General features: G+C 42.1%; 1 protein-coding gene across 1 annotated transcript in view; it reads right to left on the minus strand.

The window, feature by feature from the left end:
- Window positions 1–228: 228 nt before the first annotated feature.
- The window catches only part of cyp7b1 (cytochrome P450, family 7, subfamily B, polypeptide 1), a 178,207-nt gene continuing 162,739 nt past the window's right edge, over window positions 229–15,696 (minus strand). Inside the window, exon 6 of the mRNA XM_078397462.1 lies at window positions 229–6,099. Coding sequence (XP_078253588.1) covers window positions 5,809–6,099 — 291 coding nt within the window. The 3' untranslated portion in view covers window positions 229–5,808. The remainder of the gene's footprint in view (window positions 6,100–15,696) is intronic.

Raw genomic sequence — 15,696 nt, forward strand, 5'->3', positions numbered from 1 at the left:
AAATGGTTTGCTCTCTTTGTAGGTGTTTAGCAAATAATTCTTCATGGTAGAAATCTGTTAATGAAGCTTCTCATTCTGTGTACACAATATATATTTTTTACAATTTTAGAATTTCTCTGCTGATTTGATGCCAAGCACATTTAGAGTTTAAAAAAATGGTTTATTTTAGTAAAATAACATTCCATAACATTCACAAATAAACCAATTATATTAATAAGTAGATCAAATGTTTCATGTATTCACATCAAGTTCATTACAGCAGTGACACTTATGCACAGAAATATCAAACAATGTATTGTGGAATGATGTGAGTTTTTGCTGAATGCAGGGGAGACTTGGGAAGAAAATTCACAAATTTGAAATTATTATTTTTACTCACCCATCTGTAATTTAGAAAATAAACCAATTTTGACATTTATGTCATCTTACTGGAGTATTGATTAATCTGGGAAAATTGGATGAAGGTGAACTTGAGAATTTGTTGTAATTACTTCATATTTTAAAATACAGTGTCATCATACCTGCAGTATACTCAGTCATACAAGGAAATCATGGGCAATGCATGTTAACTCTGGGGCTTATGAGGCGTTTCATCCTGTGGGGCAGTACTCTGTCACTCAACTTGGGGATTTGTCTGCTTTGTAATACATTAAAAAATCATATCCTCAGGATGTCCCAGAGCATATCACAATTAATGCACTTATTTTCAATTACAGTGCTCATTTGGGACATGGGAGAGTTCGGGGAAGTTTACTGTATATTTGAGAATACATCCAATAATATTGTACCTCTTTAGCATTCCGTTGAACCACTATGGCAGATTACATGACCAAGAATGGTAATTTAACTCATAATTGATTCAGTGGCCTTTGGCAGATGTCTGATAATCCCAACACTCACTGATATCGTAAGGGAGGTAAAATGCACAAAAGTTTGCCTATTTAATAAATCACAAGGGTTGCATCAAAAGCAGTTTCAAAGGTTTCAAAGAACTCTTATTGTCACGTGTACTAATTAAGGTACAGTAATATGCAAATTACCATATAGTCATATGAAAAAATAGCATAGGGTTAATTCGGAGAATACTCTGTGGCTTCTGCTCACCTACACAAGCTGTGCACTCCAGTTTGCAAAGACCTGTCTTTATACGTTCTGGTTTATGATCCATAATTTTTGTATTAGAACTGGAGGTTTGGTTTAGTTTAGAGATACAGCGCGGAAACAGGCCATTCGGCCTACCGGGTCTGCGCAGACCAGCGATCCCAGTACACTTGTACTATCCTACACACCATGGACAACTTACAATCTTTACCAACGCCAATTAACCTACAAACTTGTATGTCTTTAGAGTGTGGGAGGAAACCGGAGCACCCGGGAAAAACCCACGCTGTCACAGGGAGAATGTATAAACTCCATACAGACAGCACTCCTAGTCAGGATTGAATCCGGGTTTCTGGCACTGTAAGGTAGCAACTACCCCTGTGCTACCTCTGTCCAAAGTGTTGCAAATCTCGTTTTGGCAGTTAGAACAAGCCTGAAGATGACGTACTCCCAGTGTAAATAATTCATGGAATGCATGGTGTATACAGTGCATTCCGAAAGTATTCAGACCCCTTCACTTTTTCCACATTTTGTGACATTACAGCCTTATTTTAAAATGGATTAAATTCTTTTTTTTTATATCATCAATCTACACACAATACCCCAGAGTGAAGAAGCGAAAACAGATGTTTAGAAATTTTTGCAAAGTAATTAAAAAGAAATAACTGAAATATCACATTTACATAAGTATTCAGACCCTTTACTCAGTACTTTGTTGAGGCACCTTTACAGTACCTTGTTGAGGCAGCAATTACAGCCTCAAGTCTTCTTGGGTATGATGCTACAAGCCTGGCACACCTGTATTTTGGTAATTTCTCCCATTCTTCTCTGCAGATCCTCTCAAGCTCTGTCAGGTTGGATGGGGAGCGTCGATGCACAGCTATTTTCAGGTCCCTCCAGAGATGTTCGATCGGGTTCAAGTCCGGGCTCCGGCTGGGCCACTCAAGGACAGGTGTGCCAGGCTTGTAGCATCATACCCAACAAATTTCTAAACACCTGTTTTCACTTCTTCATTCTGGGGTATTGATGATGGAAAAATTGTGTAGATCTGATTTTACCAGGTGCATTGTCAGTGTGTCTGCAAAACGAGGACAGTGCAAAAAGAATACAAAACCGAGTTCAAATGCATCATGGGTTAGTCATATATTGGACGGCGAGGACACATGTCTAAGTGCAGCGGAATGGGAATCTTGTCATAAAGTAGATGGGGCTGAGTTCCCTTCCTAAATGCCAATGATGAATTCTAAAACATGGAGTTAATCATTTACTATTTAAGGTTTCACCTATTTCCAGGCAAAATCAAGGTTACAAAGGATGGTTCATCACAGAAGATATACATATTACACTTCAAACCTCCAGGAGAGTCACCTTCCCTCATTTTGTGTTGCAATAGTTTTGTTTTTCCCAATTATCAAGCCTATATTTTCCATTCCATGTCTTTAATTCTTAGTTTTCATTTGAGCATTAATAGTTCAACAAAGTAGAACCCAAAAAGGGCCTAGAAGATGATTACAACCGAGAACGTGACTACAATGAATAACATAGGTGAGCATACTTGGTATGGGAAAGAACTGCAGATGCTGGTTTAAATCAAAAGTAGACATTCCTTCTGCTGAGTTACTCTAGCAATTTGTGTCTATCTTTGAGCATACTTAGTTACTGGTATAGAAAGGAATAAGCATTTATGGGTACAAAAATTGAATGCGATTAGCAAAAAAAACAAATGCGCCTGGAATATGTTTATTAAACACCCAGTATTTATGGTCCCTCCACAGCTTCCAACATCAAGGTGCCCCAACTACGCTCTGCTATCTCTTACCTACAATCCATAAATAGAACTGCCCTGGAGCCACATTGCTTATGCCTGTCTTGCCCCACTGAACTCACTTCTTCCTACCTCGACTCCCTTCTATTTCCCCTTGCCCAGTTCCTTCCTACTACATCCATGATGCCTCCACCATTTTGATAGCTTTCAATTCCTTGGTCCCAACAGGTTAATCTTTATCATGCATGTCAAGAAGACCTCGGGGCCTTCAGTTTCTTTCTTGAACAAGGACACCACCAGTTTCTCTTCACTAACATTCCCATCCACTTAGCAGAATTTGTCCTTAATTTAAGGTATTTATTCACAAAATGCTGGAGTAACTCAGCAGGTCAGGCAGCATCTCGGGAGAGAAGGAATGGGTGACGTTTCGGGTCGAGACCCTTCTTAATTTAATTGGTCTTTCTCAATTGTTTCCTCTCACTTTTTCAGATCAAAGATATAGCCATGGGCTCTACCTATGCCTTTTTCTACGCTACATGGAATAGTCCTTACTTAAAGTCAGTTCTCACCTGTCCAAATACTCTCCACCACATCAACAAATGATCGGCTCTGCTTCCTGCGCTCATACAGAACTTATTAAACTCATCACCTTTGCCAACAATTTCCATCTTGCCCCCCCCCATATTCATCTAGACTATCTCTGACATTTCTCTTCCTTGTTTGGATCTCTGTCTCTATCTCAAGAGATGGATCTGTCACCAATCCACTACTTCTACAAAGCACAGAGTCCCTGGCCATTTATATGATACTTCTTCCCACCCTTTTCCGTTTAGTTTAGTTTAGAGATAGAGCTTGGAAGCAGGCTCTTTGGCCCACGAGTCCACGTTAACCATTAATCATCCGTTCACCATAGTTCTAGGTTATCCCACTTTCCCTACACATAAGGGGCAATTTATAGAGACCGATTAATCTACAGACCCGCATGTCTTTGGGATGTGGGAGGAAACTGGAGCACCTGAAGGAAATCTATGTGGCACAGGGAAGCGCCACATTGGGACCTTGGGAACTCCACACAGACAGCACCCAAGGTCAGGATTGAAATCTGCCACCCAATAAAACCTGGTAGTTGGGTGATTACAATTACAGTTTCAAGTTTTTTAAATTATAGATTCACTTAATGATTTGAAATTAATTTCCCCTGTTGTTGTGGTGGTGGGTTCTGAACTCATGTTTCTCAGTCAATAGTCTAAGTTGTAGGATATTAGCTGAGAAACTTAACCTTTGTGCTGCTGTCAGCCTGCATCCGGTAAGGATGCCATCCCTCTTTCTCAATTTCTGCTCCGCTGCATTTGTTCTCAAGACAAGGCTTCTGTTCCGGCACAAAGGTGAAATGTATCCCTACTTCCTGAATGATGGTGTTCCCTCTGCCATAGTTGATGAAATCCTCACATATTTCCTCCATTTCCTTGATGTCTGCTCTCACCCCTATTTCACCAGACAGAACAGCGATATTTCCCCTGGTCCTCAATTTGTGCCCCACTAGTCTCTGCATCCACCGCATCATCCTTCGCCATTTCCAGCAGCTTCAATGTGATCCCACCAGTCACATGTTCCCCTCCTCTCTCTTTCTGCTGTGCAGAGGGACCATTCTCTCTGTGGCTCCTTGGTCCACATTCCTTCCCACCTACACCGGAAGATAATCCAGAAATCAGAGGTGCAAAGGGAATTGGGAGTGCTGGTGCTGGATTCCCCAAAAAGTTAATCTGCAAGTCGAATCGCTAGAAAAGTACACTCATTTATTTAAAGAGGGCATGAATACAAAAACAGGGATGTCATGCTGAGGCTCTATAAGGCGCAGGTAAGGCCACATTTGGAATATTGTGAGCAATTCTGGGCACCATATCTGAGGAAGGATGTGCTGGCTCTGGAGAGGGTCCAGGGGAGCTTTACAAGAATTAACCCAGAAATGAGTAGGTTAATCTATGAATCTATGATTTTTTTCAGCACTGGGTCCGTACTCGCTGGAGTTTAGAAGAAAGAGGGAGGACCTCATTGAAACATACAGAAACATATAGTGACAGGCTTGGATAGAGTGGATGTGGAGAGGATGTTTCCACTAGTGGGAGAGTCTCGGACTAGAGGTCATAGTCTCAGAATTAAAGGACCTACTTTTAGGAAGGAGATGAGGAGAAAATTGTTTAGTCAGAGGGTGGTGAATCTGCGGAATTCTTTTCCACAGAAAGCTGTGGAGGCCTTGTCAATGGATATTTTTAAGGCAGAGATAGACAGGTTTTTGATTAGTACAGGTGTCAGAGGTTATGGGGAGAAGGTAGGAGAATGGGGTTAGGAGGGAGAGATAGATCAGCCATGATTGAATGGCAGAGTAGACTTGATGGGCTGAATGGCCTAATTCTACTCCTATCACCTATGACCTTATGACCTCCCCATCCCATGGAAATTTCCCCTGCAACTGTCAGTGATGTATCACATGTTCTTTCATTTCCTCTTTCAGCGCCATACAGGAATGTAATTAGTCCTTCCAAGTGAAGCAGGCATTCACTGCAGCTCTTCAGACCATTTTGCTAGCTGCTATGGTACATTAGCTAGGTCTACCACTCTATCCAAGCCTGTCCCTACACCCATTTAAAATCAAGCCACTTATTCAGGAAGCTACATAATACTTCTTTAGAGCATAAATCAGGCATTTGGGGTATGGGGTAGGATATTTACTGTTCTAAATATTACTGTAATCCCGGTATGCATAAAGTTATTTTCTTCTTCTGCTCCTGAAGAAAGAACGTAAGAGAGAATTTCTGAGATTTTGTACACTAAAGCTACAAAGCAGCTTCCTATTTTGTCAACCTAAGAATCTAACAGCAACCCAGCGTGACTCTCCCGCATAAAATTATATTACGGAAACTAAAATTTCTAAAAGCTTCTTCTTATTGTTGCGATTTATAACGAAACTGGACATCATAGTCTGGCAAAAGGACCCCAAGACCTGCACGACTTTTACTTTGTCCAACTGGCTTTTCTCCGTTGAGTATTTCAAGGTCATAAGAAGTCAGCATCAGTGAAATGAAAGTTTTGATCTCAGCGAGTGCATAATGTCTTCCAGGACACATACTGGATCCCGAGCCAAAAGGAATCAAATAATTTCGAAGTTTCTTTCCTCCTTTGTAAAAAGCCGTCTTCTTCATTCCATTCTCTACAAAACGGTCATACTTGTACACCTGGAAATACAGGTAAAAGGAAAATGGATATATGACAGCCATCTATGACATTGGTGGGTTTTCATACATGCTATTCATTTTTATCTGGAGCCTGCTAACGAAAATGATATCTAAGTCCAAAAGGGTTATGGGGATTGGTCTGAACTATGGTGCACTGTGTAACCAAATACTTCTTTAGCAATCACTGGCGAGGCTTGCTCTTGCAGAAAAATCCATTTCAGAGAATGCCAGTGATCTGTGACCATAAATATTGCCAAAAAAAGAAAATTGAAGAATTTGGCTAATTAAATTAAAATACTGTATTTTAATTCTAAACCATATTTATTTATTGTTTTGATTACACTTCAAACCGACATGTTCAAAAGTAAAATTGTAAGTTTTGTAGAAAATAATAAATTCTACAGACCTTAAGAAAATTAAAGCCATTGCATTGATAACTTGCAATAGTTTTCTCAATTTTGTACGTATCATTGTTGTAAAAGATATGAGTTACTGTAAATGTAGCCCTAAACTGAGGAAATATCAGATGACATTGTAGTTTCAATTTGGTTTGGAGAAGGCGCTGAAGGAAGCTGGAGATTCAGATTAACTGTGAAAACTCAAATCTGTCTAAGTGGAACAAGCTGTTCAACTCTCTTTTTTACTTTCCTCTTCTCCCTTGAATGCCAAGGATTCTATTAAGCTGTTGTGAAAACATTTGGCGCTGTTAAATTTAAAACAGTTAAATAAGTATTTGAGTAATTTTAGATTTTGAATACTTTTTCATTGTTTGGTTAATTTGGTCCAATACATTGTGCGGACAATTACTTAGTTTGTCGAAAGTTCCTTGATGTTACAATTATTCATGACTGATTTATAATTTGAATTATAAATGAAAAGTAAGCCGAATTAAGAGAATTAAAATATCTGCCTCACCGATGGCTCCCAGAGACAATAATTTTCATCAATTTATGCACAATCTTTCGAAAAGACGGTTGAAATTATCCGACAGACAGGATTTTTAAGCATTTTTGTAAGTAAACCACAATAAAATTCTATTAAACACAATTTCTCAAAGACATAATAATGATGTGCAATACATCACATACTGACGGCAATCAAAGTGTTAACAACCCATTTAAGAGTGCCACTCGCCACCACCCACACTATACAATCTAAACAGAAGCTTTTGTCAAGACCAGAAATTAAATTTAGCACCTATTGTTTGAGTGATAAGGTACAGGTAAAGTTTTAAATCTGCTTTGCATTACATATGTGCTTCAACATTAATCGTTCTCCCACTCTGAGTGCCCGAGATCAGTGCCCGAACTAGCAAAGGAGATGGGCTTGTATTGATAAATAATGTAGAAGTTAATCATAGCACTCACACAATATTGATTCTCATTAATTGCAGTAAAATGGAATGGTCGAGGACTGTATTACATGACATTCCTCAATCAGATAACATAATTCTTCTCAGAACATTTTTCTGCCACATAATCATGAGGTCGGTATGAATCAGTCTCAACTCACTGAGAAGGAGTTTATTTTTGCAACATGCAAACTTTGATAAAGTCTTGCCGACCATGGAATCACCATAACATTGTTAAAAGCTAAATAATATCCAATGCTGTTGCAAGAATTGGAGGATTCTTGTGATCGCAGCAAATAGACAATAGACAATAGACAATAGGTGCAGGAGTAGGCCATTCAGCCCTTCAATGCGATCATGGCTGATCACTCTCAATCAGTACCCCGTTCCTGCCTTCTCCCCATACCCCCTCACTCCGCTATCCTTAAGAGCTCTATCCAGCTCTCTCTTGAAAGCATCCAACGAACTGGCCTCCACTGCCTTCTGAGGCAGAGAATTCCACACCTTCACCACCCTCTGACTGAAAAAGTTCTTCCTCATCTCCGTTCTAAATGGCCTACCCCTTATTCTCAAACTGTGGCCCCTTGTTCTGGACTCCCCCAACATTGGGAACATGTTATCTGCCTCTAATGTGTCCAATCCCCTAATTATCTTATATGTTTCAATAAGATCCCCCCTCATCCTTCTAAATTCCAGTGTATACAAGCCCAATCGCTCCAGCCTTTCAACATACGACAGTCCCGCCATTCCGGGAATTAACCTAGTGAACCTACGCTGCACGCCCTCCATAGCAAGAATATCCTTCCTCAAATTTGGAGACCAAAACTGCACACAGTACTCCAGGTGCGGTCTCACCAGGGCCCGGTACAACTGTAGAAGGACCTCTTTGCTCCTATACTCAACTCCTCTTGTTACGAAGGCCAACATTCCATTGGCTTTCTTCACTGCCTGCTGAACCTGCACGCTTCCTTTCATTGACTGATGCACTAGGACACCCAGATCTCGTTGAACTCCCCCTCCTCCTAACTTGACACCATTCAGATAATAATCTGCCTTTCTATTCTTACTTCCAAAGTGAATAACCTCACACTTACCTACATTAAACTGCATCTGCCATGTATCCGCCCACTCACACAACCTGTCCAAGTCACCCTGCAGCCTTATTGCATCTTCCTCACAATTCACACTACCCCCCAACTTAGTATCATCTGCAAATTTGCTAATGGTACTTTTAATCCCTTCGTCTAAGTCATTAATGTATATCGTAAATAGCTGGGGTCCCAGCACCGAACCTTGCGGTACCCCACTGGTCACTGCCTGCCATTCCGAAAGGGACCCATTTATCCCCACTCTTTGCTTTCTGTCTGTCAACCAATTTTCTATCCATGTCAGTACCCTACCCCCAATACCATGTGCCCTAATTTTGCCCACTAATCTCCTATGTGGGACCTTGTCGAAGGCTTTCTGAAAGTCGAGGTACACCACATCCACTGACTCTCCCTTGTCAATTTTCCTAGTTAGGATGAAGCTGGAGAAACGTCAGCAGTCTGAAGTTCCTGCCTGCTCTAAAAGGGCATCCATCATACCGGTACCTGGAAGAGCATGGTGACCTGCCTCAGAGACTGCTATTGGGTCGCATTTACATCCACCATAATGAAGTGTTGCAGGTTGGTTATTGGCATGAATCAATGATGCCTCAAAAATGACCTAGATCCACCCCAATTTTCTTATTGCCACGTTAACAACAGATGTTACCTATTGTTAGCCTGGTGGTGTCTGAAAAAGGGTCCCCACCTGAACCGTCACCTATCCATCTTCTCCAGAGATGCTACCTGACCCGCTGAGTTTACGCCAGCACTTAGTGTCCAACAGATGTAGTCTCACTGGCTCTCCACTCTGTTCTAGACCATCCGGATAACCGTAACACACATATCAGGCTGCTTGCTGTTCATCGACTACCACTCAGCCTCCAACACTATCATCTTCTCCAAACTCATCACCAACCTCCAAGACCTGGGCTTCAGTAACTCCCTTTGCAACTGGATCCTGGACTTCCTCGTGGCAGATCCCAATCAGTACAGATCGGAAAACCATTTCCTCCTTTTTGACCACCAACACAGATACACCTCAAGGTTGCGTGCTTAGCTCCCTGGTCTTTGCTCTTTACACCCATGACTGTGTGGCTAAGCACAGCTCCAATGCCATCTTCAAAATCAGCAAAGTCTTTTGTTGGCCGAATCCTGGGTGGTGATGACTCACCATGCAGGAGAGAGATAGAACACCTGGTTAAGTGGAGCACAAGAAACTCATGGATGACCTCAGAAACAGGAAGTCAGAAGACCACACGCCAGTTTTCAATGGTGGGTCAGCAGTGGAGAGAATTAGCAGCTTCAAATTCCTGGGTGTTAACATCTCAGCTGACCAGTCCTGGGCCTCGTACATAGACATAATCATGAAGAAGACATATCAATGCCTCTGAAATTTAAAGAGTCACTGAATACTCCAACAAACCTTGACAAATGCATTGTATAAAGTGTCTGACCATGGTCTGGTACGGCAATTCCAACTCACAGGAACCCAAGAGAGTATTGTCGCAGCCAAGTCCATCATGGAAACTGCCGTCCGCACCATCAATATCATCTAATTGTGTTACTGCCTCAAGAAGGTGGCATCTATCATTTAGAATCCCCACCATCTAGCCCACCCTCTCTTCTTTCTGCTATTGTTGATCAGGAGGTAAAGAAGCCTTAAGACCACACCACCAGCTTCAGAAACAGCGTCTTTCTTACAACGAACAGATTCTCAAATCAACCTGCACAACTCTAATCTTACTTCAGTAACAGAACACTACGGACCACCTCTAACGCAACCATAAACTTTTAAACTAATTGTGTTTACACTAACATCTTGCATTTTGCACGTTCTTTTTCACTGTTTGGTAAACTTATGCGTAATGTATATAAAATGTATGTTTTGGTCTGCTGTGATGCTGCTGACCACAAGATTTTCATTGTACTTCTAATCTACTTCATCCTACTTGTGCATATGACAATACATTTGATCTGGCATCAGAATAGAATGGAATACTTACAGGAAGCAGAATTTCCCCCCACCTTATGTTCTCAGTCACTCAGGCAGAGTCCCAGCCAGAACAAGGAACGGATTCCCCTGGTCCTCACTTCCATCCCACAAACCTCCATATTCAATGGACCCATCCTGCTTCCTGTAAGGATGGGTCCATTCTCATGTTCCCAGTTTCTCTGATGCAACCTGTGCTCAGATGATGAGACTTTCAACACCGGTGCTCAAAAGATGTATTTTTATTTTCTTAATCATGGCTTCCCCTCCACCATAATTGGCTGGCTGTCAACCGGTTCTCCTTCAAAACACGAAGTGCTGGAGTGACTCAATGGGTCAGGAGAAGGATAGGTGACGTTTCATGGCAGGACCCTTCTTCGGACTGATTGTAGTAGGGGAAAAGAAAGGCCGAAAAGAGGTGTGAGCAGGACAAAGCCTGGCAAGTGCTAGTGAGAGACAGGGTGAAGAGAGTTTGATTGGTAGATGAGTGGGCAACGACTAAAGGACACAAGGAAGGGACTGCAGATGCTGGTTTAAACCAAAGGTAGACACAAAATGCTGGGGTAACTCAGCGGGACAGGCAGCATCTCTGGAGAGAAGGAATGGGTGACGTTTCTCGTCGAGACCCTTCTTCAGACTAAAGGAGACAAAAGGATGTCAGATAAGGTGAGAAGAGGAGTGAAACGTAAAACCAGAGGGAGGCTGGGAGGGAAAATGAGGGCATTGTGATTGCCTCCTGATTTCATCAACTGTACTAATTAATTGCACCCTGCCCTCAAATTCATTTGGACTCTGGCACCTCTCCCCGCTGTTGTAATCTCACAGAAACATAGAAGCATAGAAAATAGGTGCAGGAGGAGGCCATTAGGCCCTTCGAGTCAGCACCGCCATTCATTGTGATCGTGGCTGATCATCCACAATCAGTAACCTGTGCCTACCTTTTCCCCATATCCCTTGATTCCACTAGCCCCTAGAGCTCTATCTAGCTCTATCTAAATCCATCCAGTGAATTGGCATCCACTGCCTTCTGTGGCAGAGAATTCCACAAATTCACAACCCTCTGGGTGAAAAAGTTTCTTCTCACCTCAGTTTTAAATGGCCTCCCCTTTATTCTCAGACTGTGGCCCCTGGTTCTGGACTTCCCCACTATTGGGAACATTTTTCCTGCATCTAGCTTGTCCAGGCCTTTTATAATTTTATACGTCTCTATAAGATCCCCTCTCATCCTTCTAAACTCCAGTGAATACAAGCCCAGTCTTTCCAATCTTTCCTCATATGACAGTCCCGCCATCGCAGGGATTAACCTCATGAACCTACGATGCACTGCCTCAATAGCAAGGACGTCCTTCCTCAAATTAGGAGACCAAAACTGCACACAATACTCCAGATGTGGTCTCACCAGGGCCCTATACAACTGCAGAAAGACCTCTTTGCTCCTACAGGGCATTCAGAAAGTATTCAGACCCCTTCACTTTTTCCACATTTTGCTATGTTACACCCTTATTTTAAAATGAATTAAATTCTTTTTTTAATCATCAATCTACACATAATACCCCATAATAAAAAAGCGAAAAGAGGTGTTTAGAAATTTTTGCAAAGTAATTAAAAAGAAATAACTGAAATATCACATTTACATAACTATTCAGACCCTTTGCAATGACACTCAAAATTGAGCTTAGGTTCATCCTGTTTCCATTGATTATCCTTGAGATGTTTCTACAACTTGATTGGAGTCCACCAGTGGTAAATTAAATTGACTGGACATGATTTGGAAAGGCATACACCTGTCTAAAATGGTCCCACAGTTGACAGTGCATGTCAGAGCAAAAACCAAGCCATGAGGACGAAGGAATTGTCCGTAGACCTCCAAGACAGGATTGTATCGAGACACAGATCTGGGGAAGGGTGTAAAACAATTTCTGCGGCATTGCAGGTCCCGAAGAGCACAGTGGCCTATGTCATTCTTAAATGGAAGAACTTTGGAACCACCAGCATTCTTCATAGAGCTGGCCGTCCGGCCAAACTGAGCAATTGGGGGAGAAGGGCCTTGGTCAGGGAGGTGACCAAGAACCTGATGGTCACTCTGACAGAGCTCCAGAGTTCCTCTGTAAAGATGGGGGAACCTTCCAGAAGGACAACTATATCTGCAGCATTCCACCAATCAGGCCTTTATGGTAGAGTGGCCAGACGGAAGCCACTCTTCAGTAAAAGGCACATGACAGCCTGCTTGGAGTTTGCCAAAAGGCACCTAAAGGACTCTCAGACCATGAGAAACAAGATTCTCTGGTCTGATGAAACCAAGATTGAACTCTTTGTCCTGAATGCCAAGCGGCACCGCTCATCACCTGGCCAATACCATACCTACGGTGAAGCATGATGGTGGCAGCATCATGCTGTGGGGATGTTTTTGCAGCGGCAGGAACTGGGAGACAAGTCAGGATCAAGGGAAAGATGAACGGAGCAAAGTACAGAGAGATCCTTGATGAAAACCTGCTCCAGAGCGTTCTGGATCTCAGACTGGGGCGGAGGTTTATCTTCTAACAGGACAACGACCCTAAGCTTACAGCCAAGACAACGCAGGAGTGGCTTCATGACAAGTCTGTGAATGTCCTTGTGTGGCCCAGCCAGAGACCGGACTTGAACCCGATCGAACATCTCTAGAAGGACCTGAAAATAGCTGTGCATCGACGCTCCCCATCTAACCTGACAGAGCTTGAGATGATCTGCAGCGAAGAATGGGAGAAATTACCCAAATGCAGGTGTGCCAAGCTTGTAGCGTCATACCCAAGAAGACTTGAGGCTGTAATCACTGCCAAAGGTGCCTCAACAAAGTACTGAGTAAAGGGTCTGAATACTTATGTAAATGTGATATTTCAGTTATTTATTTTAAATTAATTTGCAAAAATTTCTAAACACCTGTTTTTGCTTTTTTATTATGGGGTATTGTGTGTCGATCGATGATTAAAAAAATGAATTTAATCCATTTTAAAATAAGGCAGTAACATAGCAAAACGTGGAAAAAGTGAAGGGGTCTGAATACTTTCTGAATGCACTGTATACTCAAATCCTCTCGTTATGAAGGCCAACATGCCAATAGCTTTATTCACTGCCTGCTGTACCTGCACGCTTACTTTCAGTGACTGGTATACAAGGACACCCAGGTCTCGTTGCACTTCCCCTTTACCTAATCTAACACCATTGAGATAATAATCTGCCTCTTTGTTTTTGCCACCAAAGTGGATAACCTCATATATATCTACATTACACTGCATCAGCCAAGCATTTGCCCACTCACTCAACCTGTCCAAGTCACTCTGCAACCTCCTAACATCCTCTTCGCAGTTCACACTGCCACCCAGCTTTGTGTCATCTGCAAACTTACTAGTGTTACTTCTAATTCCATCATCCAAATCATTAATATATATTGTAAATAGTTGCGTCCCCAGCACCGAGCCTTGCGGCACTCCACTTGCCACAGTCTGCCATTCTGAAAAGGATTATTCCTACTCTTTGCTTCCTGTCTGCCAACCAATTCTCTATCCATGTCAATACCCTACCCCCAATACCATGTGTTCTAATTTTGCTCACTAATCTCCCATGTGGGACCTTATCAAAGGCTTTCTGAAAGTCTAGACACACTACATCCACTGGCTCTCCTTCATCCATTTTACTTGTCACATCCTCAAAAAATTCCAGAAGATTAGTCAAGCAGGATTTCCCCTTCATAAATCCATGCTGACTTGGACCAATCCTTTTACTGCTATCCAAATGCATAGTTATTTCTTCTTTAATAATTGACTCCAGCATCTTCCCCACCACTGATGTCAGGCTAACTGGTCTATAATTCCCCGTTTTCTCGCTCGCTCCTTTCTTGAAAAGTGGGATAACATTAGCTACCCTCCAATCCACAGGAACTGATCCTGAATCAATTGAACATTGGAAAATGATCACCAATGCATCCACAATTTCTAGAGTCACCTTCTTGAGTACCCTAGGATGCAGACCATCAGGCCCTGGGGATTTATCAGCTTTCAGTCCCATCAGTCTACCCAATACTATTTCTCACCTAACGCAAATTTCTTTCAGTTCCTCTGTCTCCCTAGATCCTCTGTCCTCTAGTACATCTGGGAGATTGTTTGTGTCTTCCTTAGTGAAGACAGATCCAAAGTACCTGTTCAACTCTTCTGCCATTTCCTTGTTACCCATAATAATTTCACCCATTTCTACCTTCAAGGGACCCACATTTGTCTTTACTAATCTTTTTCTCTTAACATACCCAAAGAAGCTTTTATTGTCCTTCTTTATATTCTTGGCCAGCTTCCCCTCGTACTTCATCTTTTCAGCCCGTATTGACCGTTTTGTTATCTTCTGTTGACCTTTGAAAGTTGCCCAATCCTCTGGCTTCCCGCTACTCTTTGCTATGTTATACATCTTTTATTTTAGTTTTATTCCATCCCTAACTTCCCTTATCAGCCATGGTTGCTTCTTACTCCCCTTAGAATCTTTCTTCCACTTTGGAATAAAATGATCTTGCATCTTCTAGATTATGTTCAGAAATTCCTGCCATTGCTGTTCCACCGTCATTCCTGCTAGGATCCTTTTCCAGTCAACCTTGGCCAGCTCCTCTCTCATGCCTTCATAGTCCCCTTTGTTTAACTGCAACACTGACACTTCTGATTTAACCTTCTCCCTCTCAAATTGCAGATTAAAACTAATCATATTATGGTCACTACCACCAAGTGGTTCCTTTATCTTGAGCTCCCTTATTAAATCTGGTTCATTGGACAACACTAAATCCAGAATTGCCTTCTCTCTGGTAGGCTCCAGTATAAGTTGCTCCAAGAATCCATCTCGGAGGCACTTTGCAAACTCCCTATCTTGGGGTCCAGAACTAACCTGATTTTCCCAGTCTACTTGCATATTGAAATCCCCCATAACCACAGTGGCATTACCTTTGTTACATGCCAGTTTTAATTCCTGCTGTAACTTACACCCTTTCTCCGGGCTACTGTTTGGGGGCCTGTGGATAACTCTCATTAGTGTCTTCTTACCTTTACAATTCCTCAACTCTATCCACAGTGACTCTACATCGTCAGTCCCTATGTCACGTCTCGCAAGGGACTGAATTTCATCCCTCACCAACAGAGCTACCCCACCTCTTCTGCCCA

The sequence above is a fragment of the Rhinoraja longicauda genome, chromosome 4 (genome assembly GCF_053455715.1).
Source record: "Rhinoraja longicauda isolate Sanriku21f chromosome 4, sRhiLon1.1, whole genome shotgun sequence".
NCBI classification, from domain to species: Eukaryota; Metazoa; Chordata; class Chondrichthyes; order Rajiformes; family Arhynchobatidae; genus Rhinoraja; species Rhinoraja longicauda.